The sequence below is a fragment of the Emys orbicularis genome, chromosome 4, assembly GCF_028017835.1.
Source record: "Emys orbicularis isolate rEmyOrb1 chromosome 4, rEmyOrb1.hap1, whole genome shotgun sequence".
Classification (NCBI taxonomy): domain Eukaryota; kingdom Metazoa; phylum Chordata; order Testudines; family Emydidae; genus Emys; species Emys orbicularis.
Genome location: NC_088686.1, coordinates 153,551,685 through 153,579,396, shown reverse-complemented (window position 1 = coordinate 153,579,396; position 27,712 = coordinate 153,551,685). Strand labels below are relative to the sequence as shown.

At 50.6% G+C, this 27,712-nt stretch overlaps 1 protein-coding gene and 1 pseudogene across 1 annotated transcript; both read right to left on the bottom strand.

The window, feature by feature from the left end:
• The window catches only part of LOC135877335 (zinc finger protein 208-like), a 95,141-nt pseudogene that overhangs the window by 31,939 nt on the left and 35,490 nt on the right, over window positions 1-27,712 (bottom strand).
• LOC135877356 (carbohydrate sulfotransferase 5-like) lies at window positions 10,288-11,442 on the bottom strand. The gene has a single exon (XM_065402782.1). It carries the CDS (start codon window positions 11,440-11,442, stop codon window positions 10,288-10,290), a length of 1,155 nt encoding a protein of 384 aa, XP_065258854.1.

Sequence of the window (27,712 nt, the reverse complement as noted above, 5' to 3'; positions counted from 1 at the left end):
GTCCTGGACAGATTTCTTCAGGTCTCCAGGACTAACAAGACTCTAGAGGAGCCTCCCTTCCCTCTCCTTTGCGCTCCAGTTGCAAGGAAGGGGGCTTGATACCTGCTGTTGGGAAATTATCTTCCAATTTTTCATTCACCAGGAGGAACCACCAGCTATTCTCCACATAACATGCTTCAGCCAAATGGAGCTTTGGGGGTAACACCGGAGACTAACTCCCATGCATCTGCAGTTCTGGCAACACAAAGTGTTCAAATGGCAGGAGATTGGCTTGGGAAAAGCACATAGTTTTAAAAGTTTATAAACAAACTACAGTTAGTTACAGTTAAGATTGCATCAGGATCCACCCCCCATAATACCTTTAAAGGAAGTGGTCATCTCAAAGGGACGTTAGCAATGATTAATGTAGAATAACATCCCAAGTGCATGGAGAGTGTGTGACAGTCAGATGTGCTGAGCTGTTGGTATAAGAACATGAGATCATCGTTGAGGTTGTGTGTGAAAGCCCAAGTTGAGGTGCATGTTGCTCTTCAGTATATATTGGAGATGGAAGGAAAAGCCGTTTGGAGCATTTTATCCACAACATCGTAGGCAACGTATGTGAAGGTGGCAAGTAATGAAGCCAACTTTTTGTTTCCACACTGTTAAGGTTTTGGGTGGGTCATGATGCAGCCTTAACTGTCACTAAATGTAGCTTTTGTTATACAGGCGTGGTTAGCTCATGTGAGTAGCTCCTCAGGGAATGAGAAAAGGGGAGCTGCACGTGCCTGGGAAGCAAGAGAGAACCTGTGCTGCTAAACCCACTGCAGGCTGCACCAACCCCTTGAAGGATGTGAGACGCTGAGATATGGCTCAATCCAGTCTGTGTCTACGACACTTCATCCCCATGTGGGAAGGCAGTCCTACCACCAAGTTCACTTGTGCCTCAGTTTCCTCTATGGGTGGCAATTTTCTTCCACCTAGGTGGGAGTCTGGAAGAGGTTTAGCCTCCAAGTCTTCCAGAGTAAAATGTCCAAAATAACCCATTAACATAAAGCCTGTCATCTGCTATCACAGCTTCAATGGTCTTCCTGCACTTCTCTGGGCCCACCGGTTCTCCCCTTTGTGGCGGTGTGACGACTCACCGCTGCAGCGCCTCCTGAGGTTGATCCAGGGAATTAGCTCTTTCCACTCAGGAGCGCCCTCTGCAGGCTGGTGTCCCGCTTGCCACTGGCCCCAGTGTCCCTCCCGGACCCCGGTGCCCCTTACCTCAGGGTTCCACGCAGGGCCGTCTCTAGGCACCAGCAAACCAAGCACGTGCTTGGGGCGGCACATTTTCAGGGGCGGCATTCCGGCCATCCTTTTTTTTTTTTTCTTCCTTTGGGCGGCAAAAGCCTAGAGCGGGCCCTGGCAGCAGCAGTGCGTCGTGTGCTGGGGGCACCCTGGGGCCGCTGTGGTTCGCGCCACCAGCCGCGGGGGAGTAGCGCCTGCACGTTGTGACTGGGCAGGGCGGGCTCCGAGCGGAGGACACTCTGGCCGCGCACGGAGCCGCCTGCAGGTGCCGCAGGGCGGCCGCCCCCCAGCGCCGCAGCCGACGTTGGGCAAAGCGGCCCGAGCTGCCCAGGTGCTGCGGCAGGGCAGCCAGAAACAGCAGCGGGGCCATAGAGGGCGGGGCGCTGCCGTGCAGGGCCCACGTCCCACTCTCCGGGGCTCCGCTCCCTCTGGGGCTGCCCTGTCCCAGCTCCTCAGGCCCCTGCCGGGGCGGTTCCACGGCTCTGCCCTCCCAGGTCCCAGCCGGTCCTGGAGGCGGGAGCCCTGGCTGGAGGGACCCTGGGCTGAGGCGCGGCCTGGGAGCCCCGCTGCTTATCCTGACCCTGCCAACACCAGACCGGCTGGAGGTGAAGGTGGAGCGGGCGGAGTCACCACTGGTGGGGAGAGCCCAGGGCTGGGGCGGCAGGGGGGTGCGGGGGAAGGGAGCCCAGGGCTGGGGCAGGGGGCAGCCAAAAATTTTTTTGCTTGGAGCAGCAAAAAACCTAGCACTGGCCCTGGTTCCACCCCATGCAGTACCCCACAGTCTCACTGGGTCTCCCCTCCCCAGGGAACCCCCAACCCCGTATCCCCACCTCACCTCAGTCTTGGCTACTGCCAGTCACCCTCTAGCCCCCACTCACTGGGGCAGACTGCAGTGTAAGTGCCACTCATCATTGGCAGGGAGGGTTTGGACCTGCTGCCTCTGCCTAACCTTGGGCTGCCCCTCTGCAATCCCATTACCCTTCTTGGCCTTTAACAAGGCCTGCAGCCTGGGAGTTTTCCAGGCCGGAGCTCCCCAGCTCCTCTGGCCTTTCATAGACTCATAGACTCATAGACTTTAAGGTCAGAAGGGACCAATATGGTCATCTAGTCTGACCTCCCGCATGATGCAGGCCACAAAAGCTGACCCACCCACAACAGAATATTCCAGCCTGCGAGCCCTGCCCTATGCTGCGGAGGAAGGCGAAAAACCTCCAGGGCCTCTGCCAATCTACCCTGGAGGAAAATTCCTTCCCGACCCCAAATATGGCGATCAGCAGTACCCCGAGCATACAGGCAAGATTCTACAGCCGGATCCTCATTTTACCCGCGATGGCACGTTAATGCCTAATTGACTAAAATCACGTTATCCCTTCAAACCATTCCCTCCATAAACTTATCAAGCCTAATCTTGAAGTCAGAAAGGTCTTTCGCCTCCACCGTTTCCCTCGGAAGGCTGTTCCAAAATTTCACCCCTCTGACGGTTAGAAACCTTCTTCTAATTTCAAGCCTAAACTTCCCCACGGCCAGTTTATATCCATTCGTTCTCGTGTCCACATTACTACTGAGCTGAAATAATTCCTCTCCCTCCTTGGTATTAATCCCTTTGATATATTTAAAGATAGCAATCATATCCCCCCTCAGCCTTCTTTTGGTTAGGCTAAACAAACCGAGCTCCTCGAGTCTCCTTTCATAGGAAAGGTTTTCCATTCCTCGGATCATCCTAGTGGCCCTTCTCTGTACCCGTTCCAGTTTGAGTTCATCCTTTTTAAACATAGGAGACCAGAACTGCACACAGTACTCCAAATGAGGTCTCACCAGCGCCTTGTATAACGGAAGCAGCACCTCCCTGTCCCTACTAGAAATACCTCGCCTGACGCATCCCAAAATCGCATTAGCTTTTTTCACAGCCACGTCACATTGCCGACTCATAGTCATCCTACGATCAACCAGGACTCCGAGGTCCTTCTCCTCCTCCGTCACTTCCAACCTATGCGTCCCTAACTTATAACTAAAATTCTTATTAGTCATCCCTAAATGCATCACCTTACACTTCGCACTATTAAATCTCATCCTATTATTTTTACTCCAATTTACAAGGTCATCCAAGTCTCCCTGCAGAATATCCCTATCCTTCTCCGAATTGGCAATACCTCCCAACTTTGTGTCATCCGCAAACTTTATCAGCCCACTCCTACATTCGGTTCCGAGGTCAGTAACGAATAGATTGAATAAAATCGGACCCAAAACCGAACCTTGAGGAACCCCACTGGTGACCTCCGTCCAACCCGACAGTTCACCTTTCAGTACTACCCGTTGCAGTCTCCCCTTTAACCAGTTTTTTATCCACCTCTGGAATTTAATATCGATCCCCATCTTTTCCAATTTAACCAATAATTCCTCGTGCGGGACAGTATCAAACGCTTTACTAAAATCGAGGTAAATTAGATCCACCGCATTTCCTTTATCTAGAAGGTCTGTTACTTTCTCAAAGAAGGAGATCAAGTTGGTTTGGCACGATCTGCCTTTCGTAAACCCATGTTGTAATTTGTCCCAATTGCCATTCACCTCAAGGTCCTTAACTACTTTTTCCTTCAAAATTTTTTCCAAGACCTTGCATCCTACAGAAGTTAAACTAACAGGTCTGTAGTTACCCGGGTCACTTTTTTTCCCCTTCTTAAAAATAGGAACCACATTAGCTATTTTCCAGTCCATCGGTACCACCCCCGAGTTTACAGATTTATTAAAAATTATCACCAAGGGGCTTGCAATTTCTCGCGCCAGCTCCTTCAATATTCTAGGATGGAGATCATCCGGTCCGCCCGATTTAGTCCCATTTAGCTGGTCAAGTTTGGCTTCCACCTCTGATACTGTAATGTCAATCGCCCCTCCTTTATTCCCCTCTGTCCCGTTCCCTCTATTCCTAAACCCTTCATTAGCCTTATTAAATACTGACGCAAAATATTCATTTAGATATTGTGCCATGCCTAGATTATCCTTAATCTCCACTCCATTTACATGCTTCAGCGGTCCCACTTCCTCTTTCTTTGTTTTCTTCCTATTTATATGGCTATAAAACCTCTTACTATTGGATTTAATTCCCCTCGCGAGGTCCAACTCTACACGGCTTTTGGCCTTTCTCACCGCATCCCTACATGCTCTGACCTCAATAAGGTAGGTTTCCTTACCGATCTGTCCCCTCTTCCATTCTTTGTACGCTTTCTGTTTTTTCTTAATCGCCCCTTTGAGACGCCCGCTCATCCAGCTAGGTCTAATTCTCCTGTCTACTAACCGTTTCCCCTTTCTTGGGATACAGGCCTCGGACAGCTCGTGCAACTTCAGCTTGAAATAATCCCAGGCCTCATCTGCCTTTAGCTCTCTAAGTATGTTAGCCCAATCCATTTCCCTAAGTAGTTGCCTTAATTTATAAAAGTTGCCCTTTTTGAAATCGTAAACCTTAGTCACAGTTTTATTTCTGTTAATCCTTCCATTTAGTTTAAACCGAATTAGCTCATGGTCACTCGAGCCAAGGTTGTCCCCTACTATCATTTCCTCAACTAGGTCCTCACTACTCACCAGCACCAAATCTAAAATGGCATCCCCCCTCGTCGGTTCAGCTACTACTTGCTGAAGGAATTCATCTGCTAGCACGTCTAGGAACATCTGAGCCCTATTATTGTTACTAGCATTTGTTCCCCAATCTATGTCTGGGAAGTTAAAGTCCCCCATGATCACACAGCTCTTATTAGTTTTTACTTCCTTAAAAACATTAAATAGTTCTCCGTCCGCATCCAGGCTAGATCCCGGCGGTCTATAGCACACCCCAAGCAGTATCTCAGGGGAGGCTCTAGTAGTTCTTTTACCCAGTGTAATCATTGCCCAGACAGACTCTGTCTTATCCATTCCATCACTTATTATTTCTTTACATTTTAGTTCATTATTCACATACAGTGCCACACCCCCACCTTTACCTTTTTTCCGGTCATTCCTAAACAGCACATACCCTTCGATACCTGTACTCCAGTCATGACTACAGTTCCACCATGTTTCGGTTATTCCTACGATATCAGGTTTCATTTCTTGGACCAGGAGCTCCAGTTCCTCCATTTTGTTACCTAGGCTTCTCGCATTGATGTATAAACATCTTACCGTATGCTGTCTGTCCTTTCTCCCATTAGTTATGCACTTTGGTACGGACCCCCTAGTGTCCATCCGCCCCCTCCTTCTAATGTCCAATTCCCTACCCCTATCTATATCTTTCCCCAGCCTTGCTCCACTTTGGGTACCCAGCTCAGCAGCCAGGTCTATCCCTCTCAACAACTAGGAAGAGACTGCCTAGCGCCAGCCTAGCAGCCCCTTTATAGGGCCTGCTGTGGCCTGATTGGGGCATGGCCCAGCTGCAGCTGCTTCCCCAATCAGCCCAGGCTTACTGGTTCCCCGCCACAGCCCTCTTGCAGGGCTGTTTTAAGCCCTTCAGGGTAGGAGCGGGGTTACTGCCCTGCTACACGGGGTTTAGTCCTCCACCGCTTGAGGCAATAGCTCAATAGTTCTCATAGCCCTTCCCAGGGTTTAGTCCCTTTGGAGAGTCTGGCAAGTTCTTCCCCTTACACCCCTCCTTCCTCTCACCTTATTACCTCTTTCTCTTTTTCCTACTTGTCTCCTGAGAGTCTTTGCAATCACTGCAAACAGCAGTGGCCCTTCCTAGGACAAGGTTAACTCTTTCCATGTCAACCCAGCACTAGGAGTATAGACATCAGTACACATAGCAGAAGTCCAGCTCCCTGCCAGCCCAAGGATGTAGCCTCTCATGGACTTTTGGAACCTGATACAGCCAGGAGTGGCTGTACTCCCCTAGCATGTCTAATTACTGTGTTTGTCTGGCCTACTAGTGTGAAATATCACTCATAAACCTTCAAACCTACTAATCTGTGATGCCTGCAATGTGTGACCAGACATGTGACCAATGACTGAAATGTGATACACCTGTATTCTTTTGGTGATTCACACCATAATTTATTGATTATCCCAGTTTTCTTCTGACTGTGTGAATCACATGTAATCAGAATATCTCCCACGCAGATCAGCAGGAGCATTTGAACATTCAACCGTCAGATTCCCAGTTAGACTCATAGACTCATAGACTTTAAGGTCATAAGGGACCATTGTGGTCAGCTAGTCTGACCTCCCACATGATGCAGGCCACAAAAGCTGACCCACCCACTTTCCCTTAACTCAGCTGTTGAAGTCTCCAGATCGTGATTTAAAGACTTCAAGTCGCAGAGAATCCTCCAGCTTGCGACCCCTGCCCTATGCTGCGGAGGAAGGCGAAAAACCTCCAGGGCCTCTGCCAATCTACCCTGGAGGAAAATTCCTTCCCGACCCCAAATATGGCGATCAGTAGAACCCCGAGCATACAGGCAAGAATCTCCAGCCGGACCCTCATTTTACCAGCGATGGCACGTTATTGCCTAATTGACTAAAATCACGTTATCCCATCAAACCATTCCCTCCATGAACTTATCTAGCCTAATCTTGAAGCCAGGGAGGTCTTTCGCCCCCACCGTTTCCCTCGGAAGGCTGTTCCAAAATTTCACCCCTCTGACAGTTAGAAACCTTCGTCTAATTTCAAGACTAAACTTCCCCAAGGCCAGTTTATATCCATTTGTTCTCGTGTCCACATTAGTACTGAGCTGAAATAATTCCTCTCCCTCCCTGGTATTTATCCCTCTGATATATTTAAAGAGAGCAATCATATCCCCCCTCAGCCTTCTTTTGGTTAGGCTAAACAAACCGAGCTCCTCGAGTCTCCTTTCATAGGAAAGGTTTTCCATTCCTCGGATCATCCTAGTGGCCCTTCTCTGTACCCGTTCCAGTTTGAGTTCGTCCTTTTTAAACATAGGAGACCAGAACTGCACACAGTACTCCAAATGAGGTCTCACCAGCGCCTTGTATAACGGAAGCAGCACCTCCTTGTCCCTACTAGAAATACCTCGCCTAACGCATCCCAAGATCGCATTAGCTTTTTTCACAGCCACGTCACATTGCCGACTCATAGTCATCCTGCGATCAACCAGGACTCCGAGGTCCTTCTCCTCCTCCATCACTTCCAACCTATGCGTCCCCAGCTTATAACTAAAATTCTTGTTAGTCATCCCTAAATGCATCACCTTACACTTCTCACTATTAAATCTCATCCTATTATTATTACTCCAATTTACAAGGTCATCCAAGTCTCCCTGCAGAATATCCCGATCCTTCTCCGAATTGGCAATACCTCCCAACTTTGTGTCATCCGCAAACTTTATCAGCCCACTCCTACATTCGGTTCCGAGGTCAGTAATAAATAGATTAAATAAAATCGGACCCAAAACCAAACCTTGAGAAACCCCACTGGTGACCTCCCTCCAACCTGACAGTTCACCTTTCAGTACTACCCGCTGTAGTCTACCCTTTAACCAGTTCTTTATCCACCTCTGGATTTTCATATCGATCCCCATTTTTTCCAATTTAACCAATAATTCCTCATGCGGTACAGTATCAAACGCTTTACTAAAATCGAGGTATATTAGATCCACCGCATTTCCTTTATCTAGAAGGTCTGTTACTTTCAGACCCCTACTGCTTTAACTCCTGGAGTAATTGCCTCTTTGTGGACCATCAACTAGAGAAGGACTTCACACACACTATCCCAATGGGTGACACTCTGTTTTCTAGACAGCAGTAGAAGTATTTATACTAAAATGCGCTCTATTAACAAACAGCGCTTTGTATAACTAATATTGTCTGAATCAGCAGCAGAAGGAGCAACGTAGAGCCCCAGCCCAGAGCGTTTCAGGTTTACTACAAAAGGGGCACCAAAAAAGAACTACCCCTATAAAATGAAACATGTAATACATTCTCAAAATGAATAGAAATCTATAGCAGGTGCTACCACAGCACCATAATAGTACATTTTGAGGACTTATTATTTGCCATTTGATTTCTGAGCCTGAAGGGTGCACTTGGGGGTCACGTTTTCAGATTCTTCTTCACCAAACATCAGAAGACTTGTAATAAAATCACAAGAGTTAGCAACACTGCATTTGGGCCCTGTAAGGCTAATCTGGAGAGAAGATGATGACTGTAAGGGGGCCATGCCCCCTTGCTGACACTGAATGTGTCTTTTGGTTGGTCCTCTCCCAGTGCTGCGAGAAAGGGGAAGGACTGAAGTAGAGTCAGGATCCTGAGACTGACAGGTCCCCAAGCCAATGCAGAGAGGCCAGCACTCCAAGTCAGCTGGATTGACAGGACCGGCAGGTGTGAGCCGGGGCTCGATGTCTAGTTGGCAGCCGGTATCAAGCGGAGTGCCCCAAGGGTCGGTCCTGGGGCCGGTTTTGTTCAATAGCTTCATTAATGATGTGGAGGATGGCGTGGACTGCACCCTCAGCAAGTAAACTGGGAGGAGTGGTAGGAGTGGAGGAGTGGTAGATACGCTGGAGTGTAGGGATAGGATACAGAGGGACCTAGACAAATTAGAGGATTAGGGATAGGATACAGAGGGACCTAGACAAATTAGAGGATTGGGCCAAAAGAAACCTGATGAGGTTCAACAAGGACAAGTGCAGAGTCCTGCACTTAGGATGGAAGAATCCCATGCACTGCTACAGACTAGGGACCGAGTGGCTAGGCAGCAGTTCTGCAGAAGAGGACCTGGGGTTACAGTGGACGAGAAGCTGGATATGATTCGACAGTGTGTCCTTGTTGCCAAGAAGGCTAATGGCATTTTGGGCTGTATAAGTAGGGGCATTGCCAGCAGATCGAGGGACCTGATCATTCCCCTCTATTTGGCATTGGTGAGGCCGCATCTGGAGTACTGTGTCCAGTTTTGGGCCCCACACTACAAGAAGGATGTGGGAAAATTGGAAAGAGTCCAGTGGAGGGCAACAAAAATGATTAGGGGGCTGGAACACATGACTTATGAGGAGAGGCTGAGGGAACTGGGCTTGTTTAGTCTGCAGAAGAGAAGAATGAGGGGGGATTTGATAGCTGCTTTCAACTACCTGAAGGGGGGTTCCAAAAGGGCTGGAGCTAGGCTGTTCTCAGTGGTGGCAGATGACAGAACAAGGAGCAATGGTCTCAAGTTGCAGTGGGAAAGGTTTAGGTTGGATATTAGGAAAAACTTTTGCACTCTGTTCTGAGCGGCATGGTAAGGGGGCCAGGGGGTCGGAGAAGGGGCAGGGAGGTTCTGGAGGGGGCAGTCAAGAGACAGGGAGCAGGGTTGGATGGGTCGGGAGTTTGGGGGGGGGGCTGTCTGGGGGTTGGGGGTGTAAGGTTTTGGGCAGTCAGGGTACAGGTAGGGGGTAGGGTCCTAGGGGGGCAGTTAGGGGACAAGGAACAGGGAGGCTTAGGTAGGGGGTGGGGTTCTGGAGGGCAGTTAGGAGCAGGGGTCCCAGGAGGGGGCAGTCAGGGGACAGGGAGCAGAGGGGTTTAGATGGGTCGGGAGTTCGGGGGGGGGGGCTGTCAGGGGGTGGGGAGTGGTTGGATGGGGCGTGGGAGTCCCTGGTGTCTGTCTGGGGGTGGGGGGGTGGATAAGGGTTGGGGCAGTCAGGGGAGAGGTAGGGGGTAGGTTCCTAGGGGGCCAGTTAGGATGGGGGGAAGGTCTCAGGAGGGGGCAGTCAGGGGACAAGGAGCAGGGAGGCTTAGGAAGGGGGTGGAGTCCTGTGGGGCAGTTAGGGGCAGGGGTCCCAGGAGGGGGCAGTCAGGGGACAAGGAGTGGGGGGGAGGGTTGGGGGTTCTGAGGGGGGCGGGAAGTGGGAGGGAGTGGAAGGGGCAGGGGTGGGGCTAGGGCAGGACAGGGACGGGGCTAGAGCGGGGCTCCTCCCGTCCTCTTTTTTGATTGTTGAAATATGGTAACCCTAGTTTCACTCTGTACACATGTGCGCACACACGCGCGCACACACACACATATATTTTCACTTGTGCACACAGTTCTGAATTCTGCAGCCTTCAGCTGACAAACAGGAGGCAAATTTTCTAAATTCAGCTCCCCGTGTCACTGGGTGGAAGGCCCTGGGTAAATAACAGGTTCAGTGCCATATCTTTCTGTTCTTCCTCGGACATCACTAGTCGATAACCCAATAGGTCCATGGCATCTTTGCACACATTTTGCAACTTTGCTATTTTCTGGAAGGGCAGGTTGTCCCTCCAGGCCTGGGACACATTCACTGCATCTCTGGAGTTGATGTCAAAGGCCTGCGTCCCCGGGCCTTTCCCATGAGTGATGTTGTACATCCACACCTGAAGTTTGGGTATGAGGTGGAGCTCTGCAAACTTATACATCTGTGCAACCTTTGCCAGGGGATCGCTGACAATATCTTCATAGCGCACCAGCATGTAGCGGCCTTTGAGGAAGCTGGGAAGGGCCTGGCTGCCTTCAGTGTAAATCCGGATGTGACTTTTACAGATTTCCTGCATCACGTTGTAGGGCCCCCTCTCCCCTTGGTTCTTCTGGGGCCCCACCACAATGTTATTGTCGTCTATCAGAGCAGCCACTGTTTTCTCACGACTGTGGAACACAGCCCTGGGGTCGCGAACCAAGTGAATGATTTTGAGATTCAGGGAGGGGTCAGTGAGAAGGGGATAGAGAACTGTCAGATCAAAGAACCGGACCTCCTTGATGACTGTGTGGCTATAGGTCTTGCAAGCTTCCTCCACCTTGCTGAATGGGTACCTGCTGCAGAAGGTCTTGCAGGCGGTTTTGGAAATGATGTGGTTGCGCTGGAAGTGGTCACATGCAGGGGGGGAGCACAGGGCCCGGCTGGCCTCCCACTGAAATAAATCAGATTTATTCCTCTGCGTAGACATGTAGGCATCAAACACAGACATGTCGCACAGAAAGACAGACCTGATGAGGTCACGTGCTGCCATCTGTAAGGCTTTGGCCCTGTTCTGATACATGGCTCTCCACACATGCCAGGCAGGCTCCATCAGGTAGAAGACATCAGGGTGCTGGCTGAAGAGCTGGCCAGTGAAGGAAGATCCTGACCGCCAGGAGGAGAGAATGAGGATGTGCACCTGAGCTGGCTTCTCTTCCTGGGGGGAATAGCTGCTGCGAAGCTGAGAGAGGAAGCAGATGAAAACAATCGACTGAACTGCCAGGACCACTATCACTATTGTCTTCTTTGACTTCAGCATGGTGGCTAAGAGCCTGAGGAGAGAGAGAGTGCCTTCAGATTGTTGGGTTAACAAACACCGTGGGAAGCCAGAACACTCAGGACTGGACCTCAGAGAAAACCGCAGCACCCCTGTTCTGGGGAAACAGAGCGCGGCCTTGCCAGCAATTACATTCTGGCAGCAAATTTGAATGGTCTCTGGTGAAAGCAGATAAAAGGGGCTGTGGGCCTGTTTGTGAGCCTACGCACTAGGAGAGAGTAGGATTGAATGCTATAGATGCCCACCTGTGCAGTAAGTCACTGCGGCATCTTGCTCCTAACCCTTCTCCAGAGAAAGGAAAGACACTTTTTTTTCTCTTTTTGGAGTGGGCAAATCTACTGTGGGGGCTGCTGTGATCCAAGTTGCCAGGGCAATCAAAGACCTGGTGATATCAAGGGTAGTGACTCTGGGAAATGTGCAGGTCATAGTGGATGGCTTTGCTGCAATGGGATTCCCAAACTGTGGTGGGGCGATAGACGGAACCCATATCCCTATCTTGGCACCGGAGCATCAAGCCACTGAGTACATAAACCACAAGGGGTACTTTTCAATGCTGCTGCAAGCCCTGGTGGATCACAAGGGACGTTTCACCAACATCAACGTGGGATGGCCGGGAAAGGTACATGATGCTCGTGTCTTCAGGCACTCTGGTCTGTTTCGAAAGCTGGAGGAAGGGACTTTCTTCCCGGACCAGAAAATAACCGTTGGGGATGTTGAAATGCCTATCGTTATCCTTGGGGACCCCGCCTACCCCTTAATGCCATGGCTCATGAAGCCGTACACAGGCAGCCTGGACAGGAGTCAGGACCTGTTCAACTATAGGCTGAGCAAGTGCCGAATGGTGGTGGAATGTGCATTTGGACGTTTAAAAGCGCGCTAGCGCAGCTTACTGACTCGCTCAGACCTCAGCGAAAAGAATATCCCCATTGTTATTGCTGCTTGCTGTGCGCTCCACAATATCTGTGAGAGTAAGGGGGAGACATTTATGGCGGGGTGGGAGGTTGAGGCAAATCACCTGGCTGCTGATTACACACAGCCAGACACCAGGGCGGTTAGAAGAGTACAGCAGGGTGCGGTGCGCATCAGAGAAGCTTTGAAAACCAGTTTTGTGACTGGCCAGGCTACGGTGTGAAACTTCTGTTTTTTTCTCCTTGATGAATCATCCGCGCCCCGCCCACCCGGTTCACTCTACTTCCCTGTAAACCAACCACCCCACCCTCCCCTCCCTGCTTCGAGCACCGCTTGCAGAGGCAATAAAGTCATTGTTACTTCTCATTCATGCATTCTTTATTAATTCATCACACAACTAGGAGGATAATTGCCAAGGTAGCCCGGGACGGGTGGGGGAGGAGGGAAGGAAAAGGACACACTGCAGTTTAAGACTTTAAAACTTTAACACTTATTGAAGGCCAGCCTTCCAATGCTCGGGCAATCATCTGGGGTGGAGTGACTGGGTGGCCGGAGGCCCCCCCACCGTGTTGTTGGGCGTCTGGGTGAGGAGGCAATGGGACTTGGGGAGGAGGGCTGTTGGTAACACAGGGGCTGTAGCAGCGGTCTCTGTTCCTGCTGCCTTTCCTGCAGCTCAACCATACGCTGGAGCATATCAGTTTGAAGCTCCAGCAGCCGGAGCATCGTCTCTTGCCTTCTGTCTGCAAGCTGATGCCACCTATCATCTTCAGCCCACCACTTGCTCTGTTCAGTCCGCGATTCATCCCGCCACCTCTCCTCTCGTTCATATTGTGCTTTTTTGCACTCTGACATTGACTGCCTCCACGCATTCTGCTGTGCTCTTTCAGCGTGGGAGGACATCTGGAGCTCCGTGAACATATCATCCCGAGTCCGCCGTTTTCTCCTTCTAATCTTCGCAAGCCTCTGCAAAGGAGAAACATTTGCAGCTGGTGGAGGAGAAGGGAGAGGTGGTTAAAAAAGACACATTTTAGAGAACAATGGGTACACTCTTTCACGTTAAATTTTGCTGTTCACATTACACAGCACTTGTGCTTTCGTTGCAAGGTCGCATTTTTCCTCTTATACTGAGGGCCTGCCAGTTTGGTGTGAGAGATCACTCACGCAGTGCCAGGCAACAGAATTCGGCTTGCAGGCAGCCATGGTAAGCCACAGTCTTTTGGCTTTTTTAACCTTCATAACATGTGGGAATGGTTTCAAACAGCAGTGCCCTCATTTCCCATACCAAGGACCCATTGGGTTGGCCATTTAAATGGGTTTGCAATGTAAAAGGAGGGGCTGGGGTTTCCGGGTTAACATGCAGCACAAACCCAACTACCCCCCCCCACACACACACACAGAGCCAATTCTCTGGGATGATCACTTCACCCCTCCCCCGCACCGCGTGGCTAACAGCGGGGAACATTTCTGTTCAGCCGAGCAGGAACGGGCACCTCTGAATGTCCCCTTAATAAAATCACCCCATTTCAACCAGGTGACCGTGAATGATATCACTCTCCTGAGGATAACAAAGAGAGATAAGGAATGGATGTTATCTGCATGCCAGCAAACACCGGGACCATACGCTGCCATGTTTTGTTATGCAGTGATTCCAGACTATGTGCTACTGGCCTGGCGTGGTAAAGTGTCCTACCATGGCGGACGGGATAAGGCAGCCCTCCCCAGAAACGTTTTGCAAAGGCTTTGGGAGTACATGGAGGAGAGCTTTCTGGAGATGTCCCTGGAGGATTTCCGCTCCATCCCCATACACGTTAACAGACTTTTCCAGTAGCTGTACTGGCCGCGATTGCCAGGGCAAATTAATCATTAATCATTAAACACGCTTGCTTTTAAACCATGTGTAATATTTACAAAGGTACACTCACCAGAGGTCCCTTGTGTGCCCTCAGGGTCTGGGAGCACGCCTTGGGTGAGTTCGGGGGTTACTGGTTCCAGGGTGATAAACATATCCTGGCTGTTGGGGAAACCGGTTTCTCCGCTTCCTTGCTGTGAGCTATCTTCATTGTCTTCATCATCATCATCATCTTCCGCGTACCCCGAACCCGCTTCCCTGTTGCGTGTTTCTCCATTGACGGAGTCAAAGCACACGGTTGGGGTAGTGGTGGCTGCACGCCCTAGAATGGCATGCAGCTCCGCGTAGAAGTGGCATGTTTGCGGCTCTGCCCCAGACCTTCTGTTTGCCTCTCTGGCTTTGTGGTAGGCTTGCCTTGGCTCCTTAATTTTCATGCGGCACTACTGTGCGTCCCTGTTATGGCCTCTGTCCTTCATGGCCTTTGAGACTTTTTCTAATATTTTGCCATTTCGTTTACTGCTACGGAGTTCATCCAGCACTGATTCGTCTCCCCATATGATGAGCAGATCCCGTACCTCCCGTTCTATCCATGCTGGAGCTCTTTTGCGATCCTGGGACTCCATCATGGTTACCTGTGCTGATGAGCTCTGCGTGGTCACCTGTGCTCTCCACGCTGGGCAAACAGGAAATGAAATTCAAAAGTTCACGGGGCTTTTCCTGTCTACCTGGTCAGTGCATCTGAGTTGAGAGTGCTGTCCAGAGCGGTCACAATGAAGCACTGTGGGATAGCTCCCGGAGGCCAATAACGTCGAATTCCATCCACACTACCCCAAATCCGACCCACAAAGGCCGATTTTAGCGCTAATCCCCTCGTCGGAGGTGGAGTAAAGAAACCGGTTTAAAGGGCCTTTAAGTCAAAAGAAAGGGCTTCGTCGTGTGGACGTGTCCAGGCTTAATTCGATTTAACGCTGCTAAAGTCGACCTAAACTCGTAGTGTAGGCCAGGCCTAAGTAATGTGGCTTATGTAAACCAGATGAAGGATCTGTTAGATAAATGGGTCAAAGGAAGGGATGTAATTAGCTTTGCAGGAACGTGTGATTTGCTTGTACAGGAGCAGTTCCTGACTATGACCCATTATGATATAAAACAGTGGTTATGGGATAAGAAAATGGACTCAGCAGAAAGTCTTGCTTCTTATACTGATCAATATGAGCAGTCCCAGACCACCAGAGAGGTGGGGAAAATCGAAACCAAACGGGTGGAGGTAGCAGAGGGGAACAACCCTGGTCGCAGTTTATGAAGATTCCTGAAGGGACACCCCGAGACCACACCATACCACCGGGGCCAGCCCAAGGCCCCAACTACACCCCAAGGAAAACCCCAGACACCTTATCGTCCCACCACACCATTCTCCAGCAACCTACCTCGCCCCAGTGACCAGTCAGCTGGGCGATGTTTTAAATGTAATGAGCTGGGGCATGTGAAGGCCAACTGCCCCAAGAACCCCAACAGATTACAGTTCATTGCACTGGGGTCACATCAAAGGTCCTCAGGCCCAGATGCCTCCCAGATACCCTCAGAGCGAAGGGAAACTGTGAGTGTGGGCGGGAAGAAGGTTACAGCGTGGAGGGACACTGGAGCACAGGTGTCAGCTATCCACCAATCCTTAGTGGACCCCAAATTCATCGACCCAGAGATCCAAGTGACGATTCAACCCTTCAAGTCAACCTCTTTTGACTTGCCTACAGCCAAGTTACCTGTCCAGTACAAGGGCTGGTCAGGCATGTGGACTTTTGCAGTCTATGATGATTATCCCATTCCCATGCTGCGGGGGGAAGACTTGGCCAACCACGTGAAGCTAGCCAAGAGGGTGGGAATGGTCACCCGCAGCCAGACTAAGCAAGCTGTCACACCTAGCTCCGTTCCTGTGCCTTCTACAAGGGCCCAGTCTATGTTAATAGGAAGGCTCTGGAAATTTCTAGGGGAAACGTACAACACTGAATGAACTTGATTCTGTCAAAGAAATGCCACTGTAGCAGGCAGCAGTTAGGCTGTGGGTGTGCTGAGACCACTGCCTATCAGGCCGACCATACTGTCTAATTGCTTCCTTGTGTTCCCAAGACACTCCAGCTCTCGTCTGACAGGAATTCCGTGACAGGAATTCCTAGGTGCTCTGGTAATACGGATAATAAAATTAATAAGTGAACACAGTGAAAACATAACCCCAGAAAGACTCTGTACCAAACACAGGCTGGGAACGGTGGGACAGGCACCTAGAAGGCAGCATAACTGTGCCACTGCGGGCATGGGGCAAAAATAACTCCCCAACAGCCTGGCCAGTGCGCACACTCTCACGCCCAGGCTCTCTCACCAGCTTGGTTGCTGACAGCTCAGTTTGTTAGTGGAGTTGTGTCCTGTGAGACTTTCTGGGCTGGGCTACACAAATATTTTCCTAGCCTTCCCCACTTTTGCACTAGCGCTGGTGCAGTTCCAGCTGTGCTAGCAGCGTGGGCCCCCTAGCTACTGTGTCTTTTCAAGGCACAAGCAGCCGCTGGCATTTTTACCACAGTGTTGTCCAGGCTTCCTCTGAGCAGGGTTAGATGACAGAATATTAAAAGTGGCAGCACCCTGTCTACACTAGTTCTCCCACAGCTACCACCACCAGTGGGAAGTGTTAAGAAAAAGGCTCTAAGTGGCTAGCCAGGGAGACCTGCAGCAACAGAAACTGCTCCCAAAATCTGGCTCATCTGTTCTGCCCTTGTAATGTAACAACACTTAGCACTTTGATAACACATTACATTACAAACATTAACTTGTAACATGGGGATTTAGGGCTGACCACAACCAGCCAACACATTTGTAAATAACCAGGTGCTGAGTCGTATTTAATACACGTCAATAACCCACATTCACTAGCACTTTTAAAACACAATTAATTTCCCCAGTCTAGCCAATCCACCCCCCCACCCTTACAGTTTCTCTCTGTGCAGACACACACACTTGCTCCCTTACTCACATATAAATATACACACTCCCCTGTGCACGTACACACTCATGCACACTCAGACCTGTAATGTGCACACTTTCACTCATACACTGTTTCTCACACACTGATTTGGCTCTTACCTGTGCCTGCGACCTGCTCTCTCCCTGTGTTAAGGTTCTTCTCTCACTGGATTTGCATAGGCATCTTATAGCCCTAAGTCATTGTGCTCTCCTAAACCCCACCTTCTAGGATTAGCTGCAAAGGATGGAAAGAGGTAGTCACTCCCTGGGAGCAGGGATGGCAGAATCCAACTGTGACGCAGGCAGACCAGGTGCCAGTTCAGACAAAAGTCTTCATGTCTCAACTAAACTCTGCCAAATCCAGGGCTGGGATCAGCGTGGCTCACCTGGGTATTAGCATAGTAAAAACAGATATTAGAATTATAAAAATGCGTTTCGTGTTTAGACTTTAACTGAAAGCTTGTGCGTTGCTGCCGGCATTAATCTCACTTACACCATCTGTGACCCATATTGTAAGGGGCTATTTGAGCAGTTGTGTTGTGAGCCTCTTGTGACTGTGTAAATCACCCGAAGGGAGAGAGACATTAATTAGGGTGAAGTGCTGAGCTTCAGCAGAAGGTGTTACAGCCTTCCCAATAGGAAAGGTCCAGACACACCAGACTATTGTGGGATGTTAAAGAGGACAAAAGACTTTGTTTTTCTGCTCTCCCCCATGAAGATGAGTCATGCAAGTGGACGCCTCCCATCAGCTGAGTTTGCAGCTCAGGACACATGGCAGGAGGAGGATCAAACCCCAAACTAAAGGAACTCGATATCTCTATGCTGCTTGGACTCTGGGAGAAAGGTTTCTAAGCATAATCAAGAGCAGTGGTGGGCAACCTGCGGCCCATCAGGGTAATCTGCTGGCGGGCCGCCAGACAGTTTGTTTACATTTGCACAGCCGCCCGCAGTGGTTCGCTGTTCCCAGCCAATTTGAGCTGTGGGAAGCAGTGGCCAGCATGTCCCTGTGGCCCGCGCCGCTTCCCGCAGCTCCCATTGGCCAGGAACGGTGAATTGCAGCCACTGGGCGCTGCGGGCGGCTGTGCAAATGTAACCAACTGTCTGGCGGCCCACCAGCGGATTACCCTGACGGGCCATGTGTGACCTGCAGGCCGCAGGTTGCCCACCACTGATCAAGACATTCCCCAGCTGTTTAGGCTGGCGTAGCCCTAAGGACATATGGATCTTGCTGATTTTAGAATCTTCGATTGCCTTTTGAAACTGAAGATCGTAACTTGTGTGCATCTCTGCTGACCCTGCTTTAACCTTGTAAATAACCCTCTCGTTTCCTTTGCCGGTTTAATAAAGCTTCATATAGCTTATGACAGGATTGGCTGCAGGCTCTGTCTTTGGTGTGAGATCTGAGGTGCAACTGACCTGGGGTAAGTGACTGATCCTTTGTGACTGGCTGTAGCTTGAATATTGCTGTGATTCTTGGTGGAAGGGACCAGCCATCCCAAAGGAGGGCCCAGGGGGACTGTCTGTGACCCCATGGTAAGGCTGTGCTGGTGCCTGAGGAGGTCACACTTGATACTTGGTTGGTGAAAACTAAGCACAGACCTTGTAGCCAGTTTCAGGCGTGGGGGGGTGCCCTGATTCCTGACAGGCTGCCCTGAGGCTGGGACCCACACTCTGGAGTCACTCAGGCAGCGTCACACCAACACCACGAGCACTGAGGTTGTCACAAGCTGACAAGAGCCAGGAAATTCCCAGTGAACACTTTGCTGAATGACCCACTGCTGTGCCAAATGAGGGGGCAGGCGGCCTGATGGGGCTGGAGCACTGCTCTTTTTGGGGAGAACAGGCTGGGAGCCCTGTGGGGGGTGGGAGGCCCATCCGTGGAAGGGGACACTGAGGCAGGGATTGTAAGTGGGGGTGCTTGGGGCACTGAGAGTGGCATGTCAGCACCAGAGTGGGCCGGGCAGGCTTGGGGCAGTGCCAGCACGAGTAGTGGTGTTCACTGGAAACCGTACCAGCAAATCTCACCTGTGCTGTGCTCTGAATGGGACCCGGTGTGAGGCTGCCAGACCAGCTGGCCACTGCCGGTGGCAGGTGCTGGAGTGGGAAAGGCAGTTCTCTCCCAGCCCAGCCCTTCCTTTCCTGGGGCACCATGCTCTGTAGGGCACAGTGCTCTCTGGGGAGCAGGCTGAATGCTGCTCCAATGGCTGTGCACTGCTGGTTGGGGGGTAGGATGGGGCAGGAGGTCAGGGCAGGTGGGTTGGCAACAGAGATCTGTGCTGAGTCCCACACAGCCCGACATGCTGGGTCACAGCTCCCTTCACTCGCCTGCCAGACACCAGCCCCTCTCGTGCACCGAGTGATCAAACGCCGCGGGACTGCAGGGGCTGCAGTCACGCTGCGTTTAGTGCAGAGACAGGGCAGGCCTGTGCCTGGCACTCAGAGCGTCTGCTTCAGGACCCACATTCAGAGCCTCCTCGGGAGCCTCCAGCCCGCCCACACAACACCCATCCATGCGCCGGGATCCTGCTTCGTTAGCGTTCCTGCTTCATGCGCCTCTGGCCCCTTCCTCTCTGCCTCTACCACACTCCTTCCTCTTCCCTGGGCCCCACTGGCCTCTAGCTCCCGTCCCCTCTCCCCTCCGCTGGGTGCGCTGGGCCCCCTGCAACCTCTATCTCCTCCCCACCCCTCCAAGTTGGCTTCAGCCCCAAGCACTCAACGAACTGCCTGTCCAAGGGCACAGCCCCTCCTGCCAGCACCCTCCCCAGGGCAGGCTCTCTCCTCCCCTCTCACTGCTGCTTTGGCCTACACACTGCACTTTTTCTCTGCTCTTGATTTCTGAGTCTCTCTCCCCCCACCACCAGTGCCCCATAAGGGCTCCTCATGCTCCCTTCTCTTTAACTGGGGCTGGAGCGCAGGGCTCTGCTCTTCCTCTCTCTCTTCCCACACCCAGCGCATCAGATGCCCCCTCCACGTCACTGATCCAATCTGCCTCTTCCTTCAGCCTCCACCGGAGTGCGTGCTTGGCTGTCACCACAAACTCAGTGTCCTTCCGAACATCACATCTCCCCCGACTGCCCATGGCTGTCCCATGTGTAAATTGCACAAGGTCCCCACCCAAAGACACCGCACCCTAACGTCACACTTGACATGGCAAACGGGTTGTGGGGGAGGAAGGTTGGTCACAGTCAGTTGCTAAAGCCTGTTTGGCAGTGTCAGTGTGGTTGGCTGAGTTTACTTTGTTGCTAAAGGAGTCAGAGAATGTCTTTGGTCCCTTACTTCTTGATGGCGCTGCAGCTGAGCTAGGCCTCCTGGGGGCATTGAAAAAAGAGAGCGTGTTGGCCTTGCAGAGCAGTAAGGAAGCATGCCTGAGCACAGGAGCGGCATGGAAGAAAGCACAGAGGGCAGCCGGGGAAGTTGACAATTGACACACAGAAACTGGCCCATTAATGGTTTGCAATGGGCAGGACCTGCTGCCTATGGCAGCAAGTCCATAAACAACTTTACCATGCACTAACCAGTGCCAGTTTACCCCCTTTCTGCCCCCTACACAGTAGATGAAGTGGACAAGGGTCTCTCCAACACTAACTCCAGGAAAGCGGCAGGAATGGACGGAATATATCCAGAATTCCTGAATAACGTTGGCCTGAAGGCAAGAAGGTGGCTGGCAGACTTCTTCAGCAACATCCACTCTTCTGGCATAATATAAAAGAGCCAAGATCATAGCCCTTTTGGAGCTCGGAAAAGAGGCCACCAGCCCAAAAACCTACCAGCCCATCTCCCTCCTTAGCCACTCCAATAGTTTATAGCATCTGCTAAGTTACAGCCAAGAGTGGAGCAACTGGTCCCAAAGAGCAGGCTGGATTTAGAACCAGTTGTACCTGCTGTGACCAGGTGCTGGCCTTACCCAGCTACCTCGGATTTGACTACCAGCAAAAATTAAAAACAGCAGCCACATTCGTTGACCTTTCTTCTGCAAATGATACTGTATGGTGCACAGGTCTCCTGCTGAAGTTATCATTAACCTTCCATGCTAATCAAACACAGACTCATCACTGAGATGCTGAGTAACACAAGAATCAACATACGCCTTGGTGAATAAAGGCGTATGTTGAATACGCTACGGGAATAAAGGGGAACAAGGAGACTTTTTATCAATACATTAGAAGCAAGAGGAAGACCAAAGACAGGGTAGGCCCACTGCTTAGTGAAGAGGGAGAAACAGTAACAGGAAACTTGGAAATGGCAGAGATGCTTAATGACTTCTTTGTTTCGGTCTTCACCGAGAAGTCTGAAGGAATGCCTAACATAGTGAATGCTAATGGGAAGGGGGTAGGTTTAGCAGATAAAATAAAAAAAGAACAAGTTAAAAATCACTTAGAAAAGTTAGATGCCTGCAAGTCACCAGGGCCTGATGAAATGCATCCTAGAATACTCAAGGAGCTAATAGAGGAGGTATCTGAGCCTCTAGCTATTATCTTTGGAAAATCATGGGAGACGGGAGAGATTCCAGAAGATTGGAAAAGGGCAAATATAGTGCCCATCTATAAAAAGGGAAATAAAAACAACCCAGGAAACTACAGACCAGTTAGTTTAACTTCTGTGCCAGGGAAGATAATGGAGCAAGTAATTAAGGAAATCATCTGCAAACACTTGGAAGGTGGTCAGGTGATAGGGAATAACCAGCATGGATTTGTAAAGAACAAATCATGTCAAACCAATCTGATCGCTTTCTTTGATAGGATAACGAGTCTTGTGGATAAGGGAGAAGCGGTGGATGTGGTATACCTAGACTTTAGTAAGGCATTTGATATGGTCTCGCATGATATTCTTATCGACAAACTAGGCAAATACAACTTAGATGGGGCTACTATGAGGTGGGTGCATAAGTGGTTGGAAAACTGTTCCCAGAGAGTTGTTATTAATGGTTCCCAATCCTGCTGGAAAGGCATAACGAGTGGGGTTCCGCAGGGGTCTGTTTTGGGACCGGTTCTGTTCAATATCTTCATTAACGACTTAGATATTGGCATAGAAAGTACGCTTATTAAGTTTGCGGATGATACCAAACTGGGAGGGATTGCAACTGCTTTGGAGGACAGGGTCATAATTCAAAATGATCTGGACAAATTGGAGAAATGGTCTGAGTTAAACAGGATGAAGTTTAACAAAGACAAATGCAAAGTGCTCCACTTAAGAAGAAAAAATCAGTTTCACACATACAGAATGGGAAGAGACTGTCTAGGAACGAGTACGGCAGAAAGGGATCTAGGGGTTATAGTGGACCACAAGCTAAATATGAGTCAACAGTGTGATGCTGTTGCAAAAAAAGCAAACATGATTCTGGGATGTATTAACAGGTGTGTTGTGAGCAAGACACGAGAAGTCATTCTTCCGCTCTACTCTGCTCTGGTTAGGCCTCAGCTGGAGTATTGTGTCCAGTTCTGGGCACCGCATTTCAAGAAAGATGTGGAGAAATTGGAAAGGGTCCAGAGAAGAGCAACAAGAATGATTAAAGGTCTTGAGAACATGACCTATGAAGGAAGGCTGAAAGAATTGGGTTTGTTTAGTTTGGAAAAGAGAAGACTGAGAGGGGACATGATAGCAGTTTTCAGGTATCTAAAAGGGTGTCATAAGGAGGAGGGAGAAAACTTGTTCACCTTAGCCTCTGAGGATAGAACAAGAAGCAATGGGCTTAAACTGCAGCAAGGGAGGTCTAGGTTGGACATTAGGAAAAAGTTCCTAACTGTCAGGGTGGTTAAACACTGGAATAAATTGCCTAGGGAGGTTGTGGAATCTCCATCTCTGGAGATATTTAAGAGTAGGTTAGATAAATGTCTATCAGGGATGGTCTAGACAGTATTTGGTCCTGCCATGCGGGCAGGGGACTGGACTCGATGACCTCTCGAGGTCCCTTCCAGTCCTAGAATCTATAAATCTATGAATCTCCCAGCGAATCACAGAGAATGAACAACCGCCTCCCACAGGGATCCATTTTAGCACCTGCGCTGTTCAGTCTCTATACCAGCAACTTTCCAGTCACATCATCCCGTAAATTCATCTATGCAGAGGCCATTGTGCTAGCAACGCAAGCATCCTCTCTGAAGGCCACAGACAAGGTCATGAATAATGACCTCCGAACACTTGAGATGTAACTCAAAACTTGGTGCCTGAAACCCAGCACTTCAAAAACACTCATCTTTGCCTTCCACTTGAACAACCATGAGGCCCAAATGCCTCTGAAAGTGGACTTTTGTGGTCTGCCTCTGTCACATGACCACAGTCCTTGGTCCCTTGGAATTACCCTAGATTGGATGCTGAGCTATCGCCAACACGCTGACAACACCAAAAAGAAGATAAAGACAAAGTTTAACATCATCTAGCAGCTCGCTGGCACCTGCTGGGAGTGTAATGCTTCCATGCCAGTCTCATGACACTGAAATCAATGATGCACTAAGGATTGTTAGCGGATCTCTCAGTTCCATGCTAATAGCATGGCTCCCAGTGTTGGTTGGCATCACTTCAGCCAACATCAGGTGAGATGCTGCTGTGGTCCAGGAGTACAAAAGGACTTTGGCTGCTCTGGACCTGACGATACACCTGTTGTCAGTAGCTGCTGGTGTGGTGCTCTGCTCTTGTTCGATGATAACAGTCGGCTGCGTGCGTGTTCCCTCTGTGTGCTGCCCCGGCTCTGCACAGATCGCTGACACAGCAGACCCTGAGAGATCCCCCAATGACCACAGACTCTGATAAGGTACGAAGGAACCCGGCCAGGTTTATTGTCAAATGAAGCACAGTAATAGTTTCCTATAGACTCTACAGGACATAGTACGAATATGTGCCCCCTGGCAATGGACCGGCTCAGTCAGTGGCGGGACACTCCACTGCTCCCTAGGCCAGACAAAGATGCGCACTCCGGGACCTACTTTTATAGTTACAGGACAGATTACTCATCCCTACTGATGTATTGAGGTACAGCCTCTTGGCTCATTAGGGTGCTGTCTCCCCTTTGATCATGTTGTTTCTATCCATCACGCTCTCCTTTTGACCCTGTCTTTAAGATGCACCTGCCTGTTCCTTGTTATGTCTGTGGAGTGTCCTTGTATCGGGCTGTCCAGGTGCCATCTTGGCACAAGTTCCTCTTATTAGCGCTTATGTGTGAATGCACCTGCTTCTAACAACCCTCTTCTTGCCAACTTCTGTGAGTGGGGCCTGCCTCTGGCTCACAGCTCAGCTTTTGCTTAGCAGTGCCTGGAAGTACTTTGGTTCAGGCTTCAGGCCTCAGACTGGGCCTCTGACACAAGAGTTTGTTTCAAGACCTCATCTTACAACAACACCAAGACCTCAATTCACTGCCACTGTCCCAACTCAAACCCAGGAAGCCTTTCTGGCTCCACGCATCAACACTACAGGCCATCGGAGAGGACTCCAGCACTTGCTGGCTCGAATCGTGGGCTGTTGTGACATTCCAAACAAAGACCTGAGTGAAGATCCAACAAAAGAAATCCCGGGATTCTGCCTTCCCCATAGGCAGTGCATGGCACTCAGACACGTTTGGACAACACACGAAGGTGTGGATGTCTCCTCCACAAATGGAACATCAAACTGTGTTTGATTGTAACTCCGGTGTGGTACAAACCATGTGACACATCACAGACAACTGCCATGTGACACATCACAGACATTCATGCTTACTGTGGTGGCACAAGGGGGATCCACCTAACTGCCCCATCAGCATTAAAATGCCTTTTGAATGTCAAGATTCAATTATAATCCCAGCCCATCCGTATGAAAGGAGAATGGGCAGGAGGAGACACGGCAGGATTGTTCATCGGGTAAGTTAGGAGGCTGAGGAAACAGCGCAGGCCATGAGGAGCAGCTGAGCTCTAGCTACATAACTAGATAACAAAATATTTGCTATTTAACAACAGCATCAGGACAATAATTCTCTCTTCCTGCTCAGGGCCAAGCTTTGCCAGTTGCACCGGCTCCCAGCGAGACATCCACCTTCCTTGACAGCATCCGTCTGTCTGCAGCCTGGGAAGGAGCCGGGCAGCCCCAGGCTCGCTCTGTCAGGCTGGGTTCAGGGTAGGAGAGCGTAGGAGGCAGTAAGAACAGAAAGACTTAGGCCTGGTCTACACTACGAGTTTAGGTCGACTTTAGCAGTGTTAAATCGAATTAAGCCTGGACACGTTCACACGACGAAGCCCTTTCTTTCGACTTAAAGGGCCCTTTAAACCGGTTTCTTTACTCCACCTCCGACGAGGGGATTAGCGCTAAAATCGGCCTTAGCGGGTCGGAATTGGGGTAGTGTGAATGGAATGCGACGTTATTGGCCTCCGAGAGCTATCCCACAGTGCTTCATTGTGACCGCTCTAGACAGCACTCTCAACTCAGATGCACTGACCAGGGAGACAGGAAAAGCCCCGCGAACGTTTGAATTTCATTTCCTGTTTGCCCAGCGTGGAGAGCACAGGTGACCACGCAGAGCTCATCAGCACAGGTAACCGTGATGGAGTCCCAGGATCGCAAAAGAGCTCCAGCATGGACCGAACGGGAGGTACGGGATCTGCTCGCCATATGGGGAGATGAATCAGTGCTAGCTGAACTCCGTAGCAGTAAACGAAATGGCAAAATATTAGAAAAGGTCTCCAAGGCCATGAAGGACAGAGACTACAGAAAAGCACAGTATGAACGAGAGGAGAGGTGGCGGGCTGAATCGCGGGATGAACAGAGCAAGTGGCGGGCTGAAGATGATAGGTGGCGTCAGCTTGCAGACAGAAGGCAAGAGTCGATGCTCCAGCTGCTGGAGCATCAAACTGATATGCTCCAGCGTATGGTTGAGCTGCAGGAAAGGCAGCAGGAGCAGAGACCGCCGCTACAGCCCCTGTCTAACCAACAGCCCTCCTCCCCAAGTTCCATAGCCTCCTCACCCAGACGCCCAAGAACACGGTGGGGGGGGCCTCCGGCCACCCAGTCACTCCACCCCAGATGATTGCCCGAGCATCAGAAGGCTGGCCTTCAATAAGAGTTAAAGTTTTAAACTGCAGTGTGTCCTTTTCCTTCCCTCCTCCCCCACCCATCCCGGGCTACCTTGGCAATTATCCTCCTAGTTGTGTGATGAATTAATAAAGAATGCATGAATGTGAAGTAACAATGACTTTATTGCCTCTGCAAGCGGTGCTCAAAGGGGGGAGGGGAGGGTGGGGTGGTTGGTTTACAGGGAAGTAGAGTGAACCGGGTGGGCGGGGCGCGGATGGTTCATCAAGGAGAAACAAACAGAAGTTTCACACCGTAGCCTGGCCAGTCACAAAACTCGTTTTCAAAGCTTCTCTGATGCGCACCGCGCCCTGCTGTGCTCTTCTAACCGCCCTGGTGTCTGGCTGCACGTAATCAGCGGCCAGGCGATTTGCCTCAACCTCCTACCCCGCCATAAATGTCTCCCCCTTACTCTCACAGATATTGTGGAGCGCACAGCAAGCAGCAATAACAATGGGGATATTCTTTTCGCTAAGGTCTGAGCGAGTCAGTAAGCTGCGCCAGCGCGCTTTTAAACGTCCAAATGCACATTCCACCACCATTCGGCACTTGCTCAGCCTGTAGTTGAACAGGTCCTGACTACTGTCCAGGCTGCCTGTGTACGGCTTCATGAGCCATGGCATTAAGGGGTAGGCTGGGTCCCCAAGGATCATGATAGACATTTCAACATCCCCAACGGTTATTTTCTGGTCCGGGAAGAAAGTCCCTTCCTCCAGCTTTTGAAACAGACCAGAGTGCCTGAAGACACGAGCATCATGTACCTTTCCCGGCCATCCCACGTTGATGTTGGTGAAACGTCCCTTGTGATCCACCAGGGCTTGCAGCAGCATTGAAAAGTACCCCTTGCGGTTTATGTACTCGGTGGCTTGGTGCTCCAGTGACAAGATAGGGATATGGGTTCCGTCTATGGCCCCACCACAGTTTGGGAATCCCATTGCAGCAAAGCCATCCACTATGGCCTGCACGTTTCCCAGAGTCACTACCCTTGATATCACCAGGTCTTTCATTGCCCTGGCAACTTGGATCACAGCAGCCCCCATAGTAGATTTGCCCACTCCAAATTGATTCCCGACTGACCGGTAGCTGTCTGGCGTTGCAAGCTTCCACAGGGCTATCGCCACTCGCTTCTCAACTGTGAGGGCTGCTCTCATCCTGGTATTCTGGCGCTTCAGGGCAGGGGAAAGCAAGTCACAAAGTTCCATGAAAGTGCCCTTACGCATGCGAAAGTTTCGCAGCCACTGGGAATCGTCCCACACCTGCAGCACGATGCGGCCCCACCAGTCTGTGCTTGTTTCCCGGGCCCAGAATCGGCATTCCACGGCATGAACCTGCCCCAGTAACACCATGATTTGCACATTGCTGGGGCCTGTGCCTTGTGAGAAGTCTATGTCCATGTCAATTTCCTCATCACTCTCATCGCCGCGCTGCAATCGCCTCCTCGGCTGGTCCTGGTTT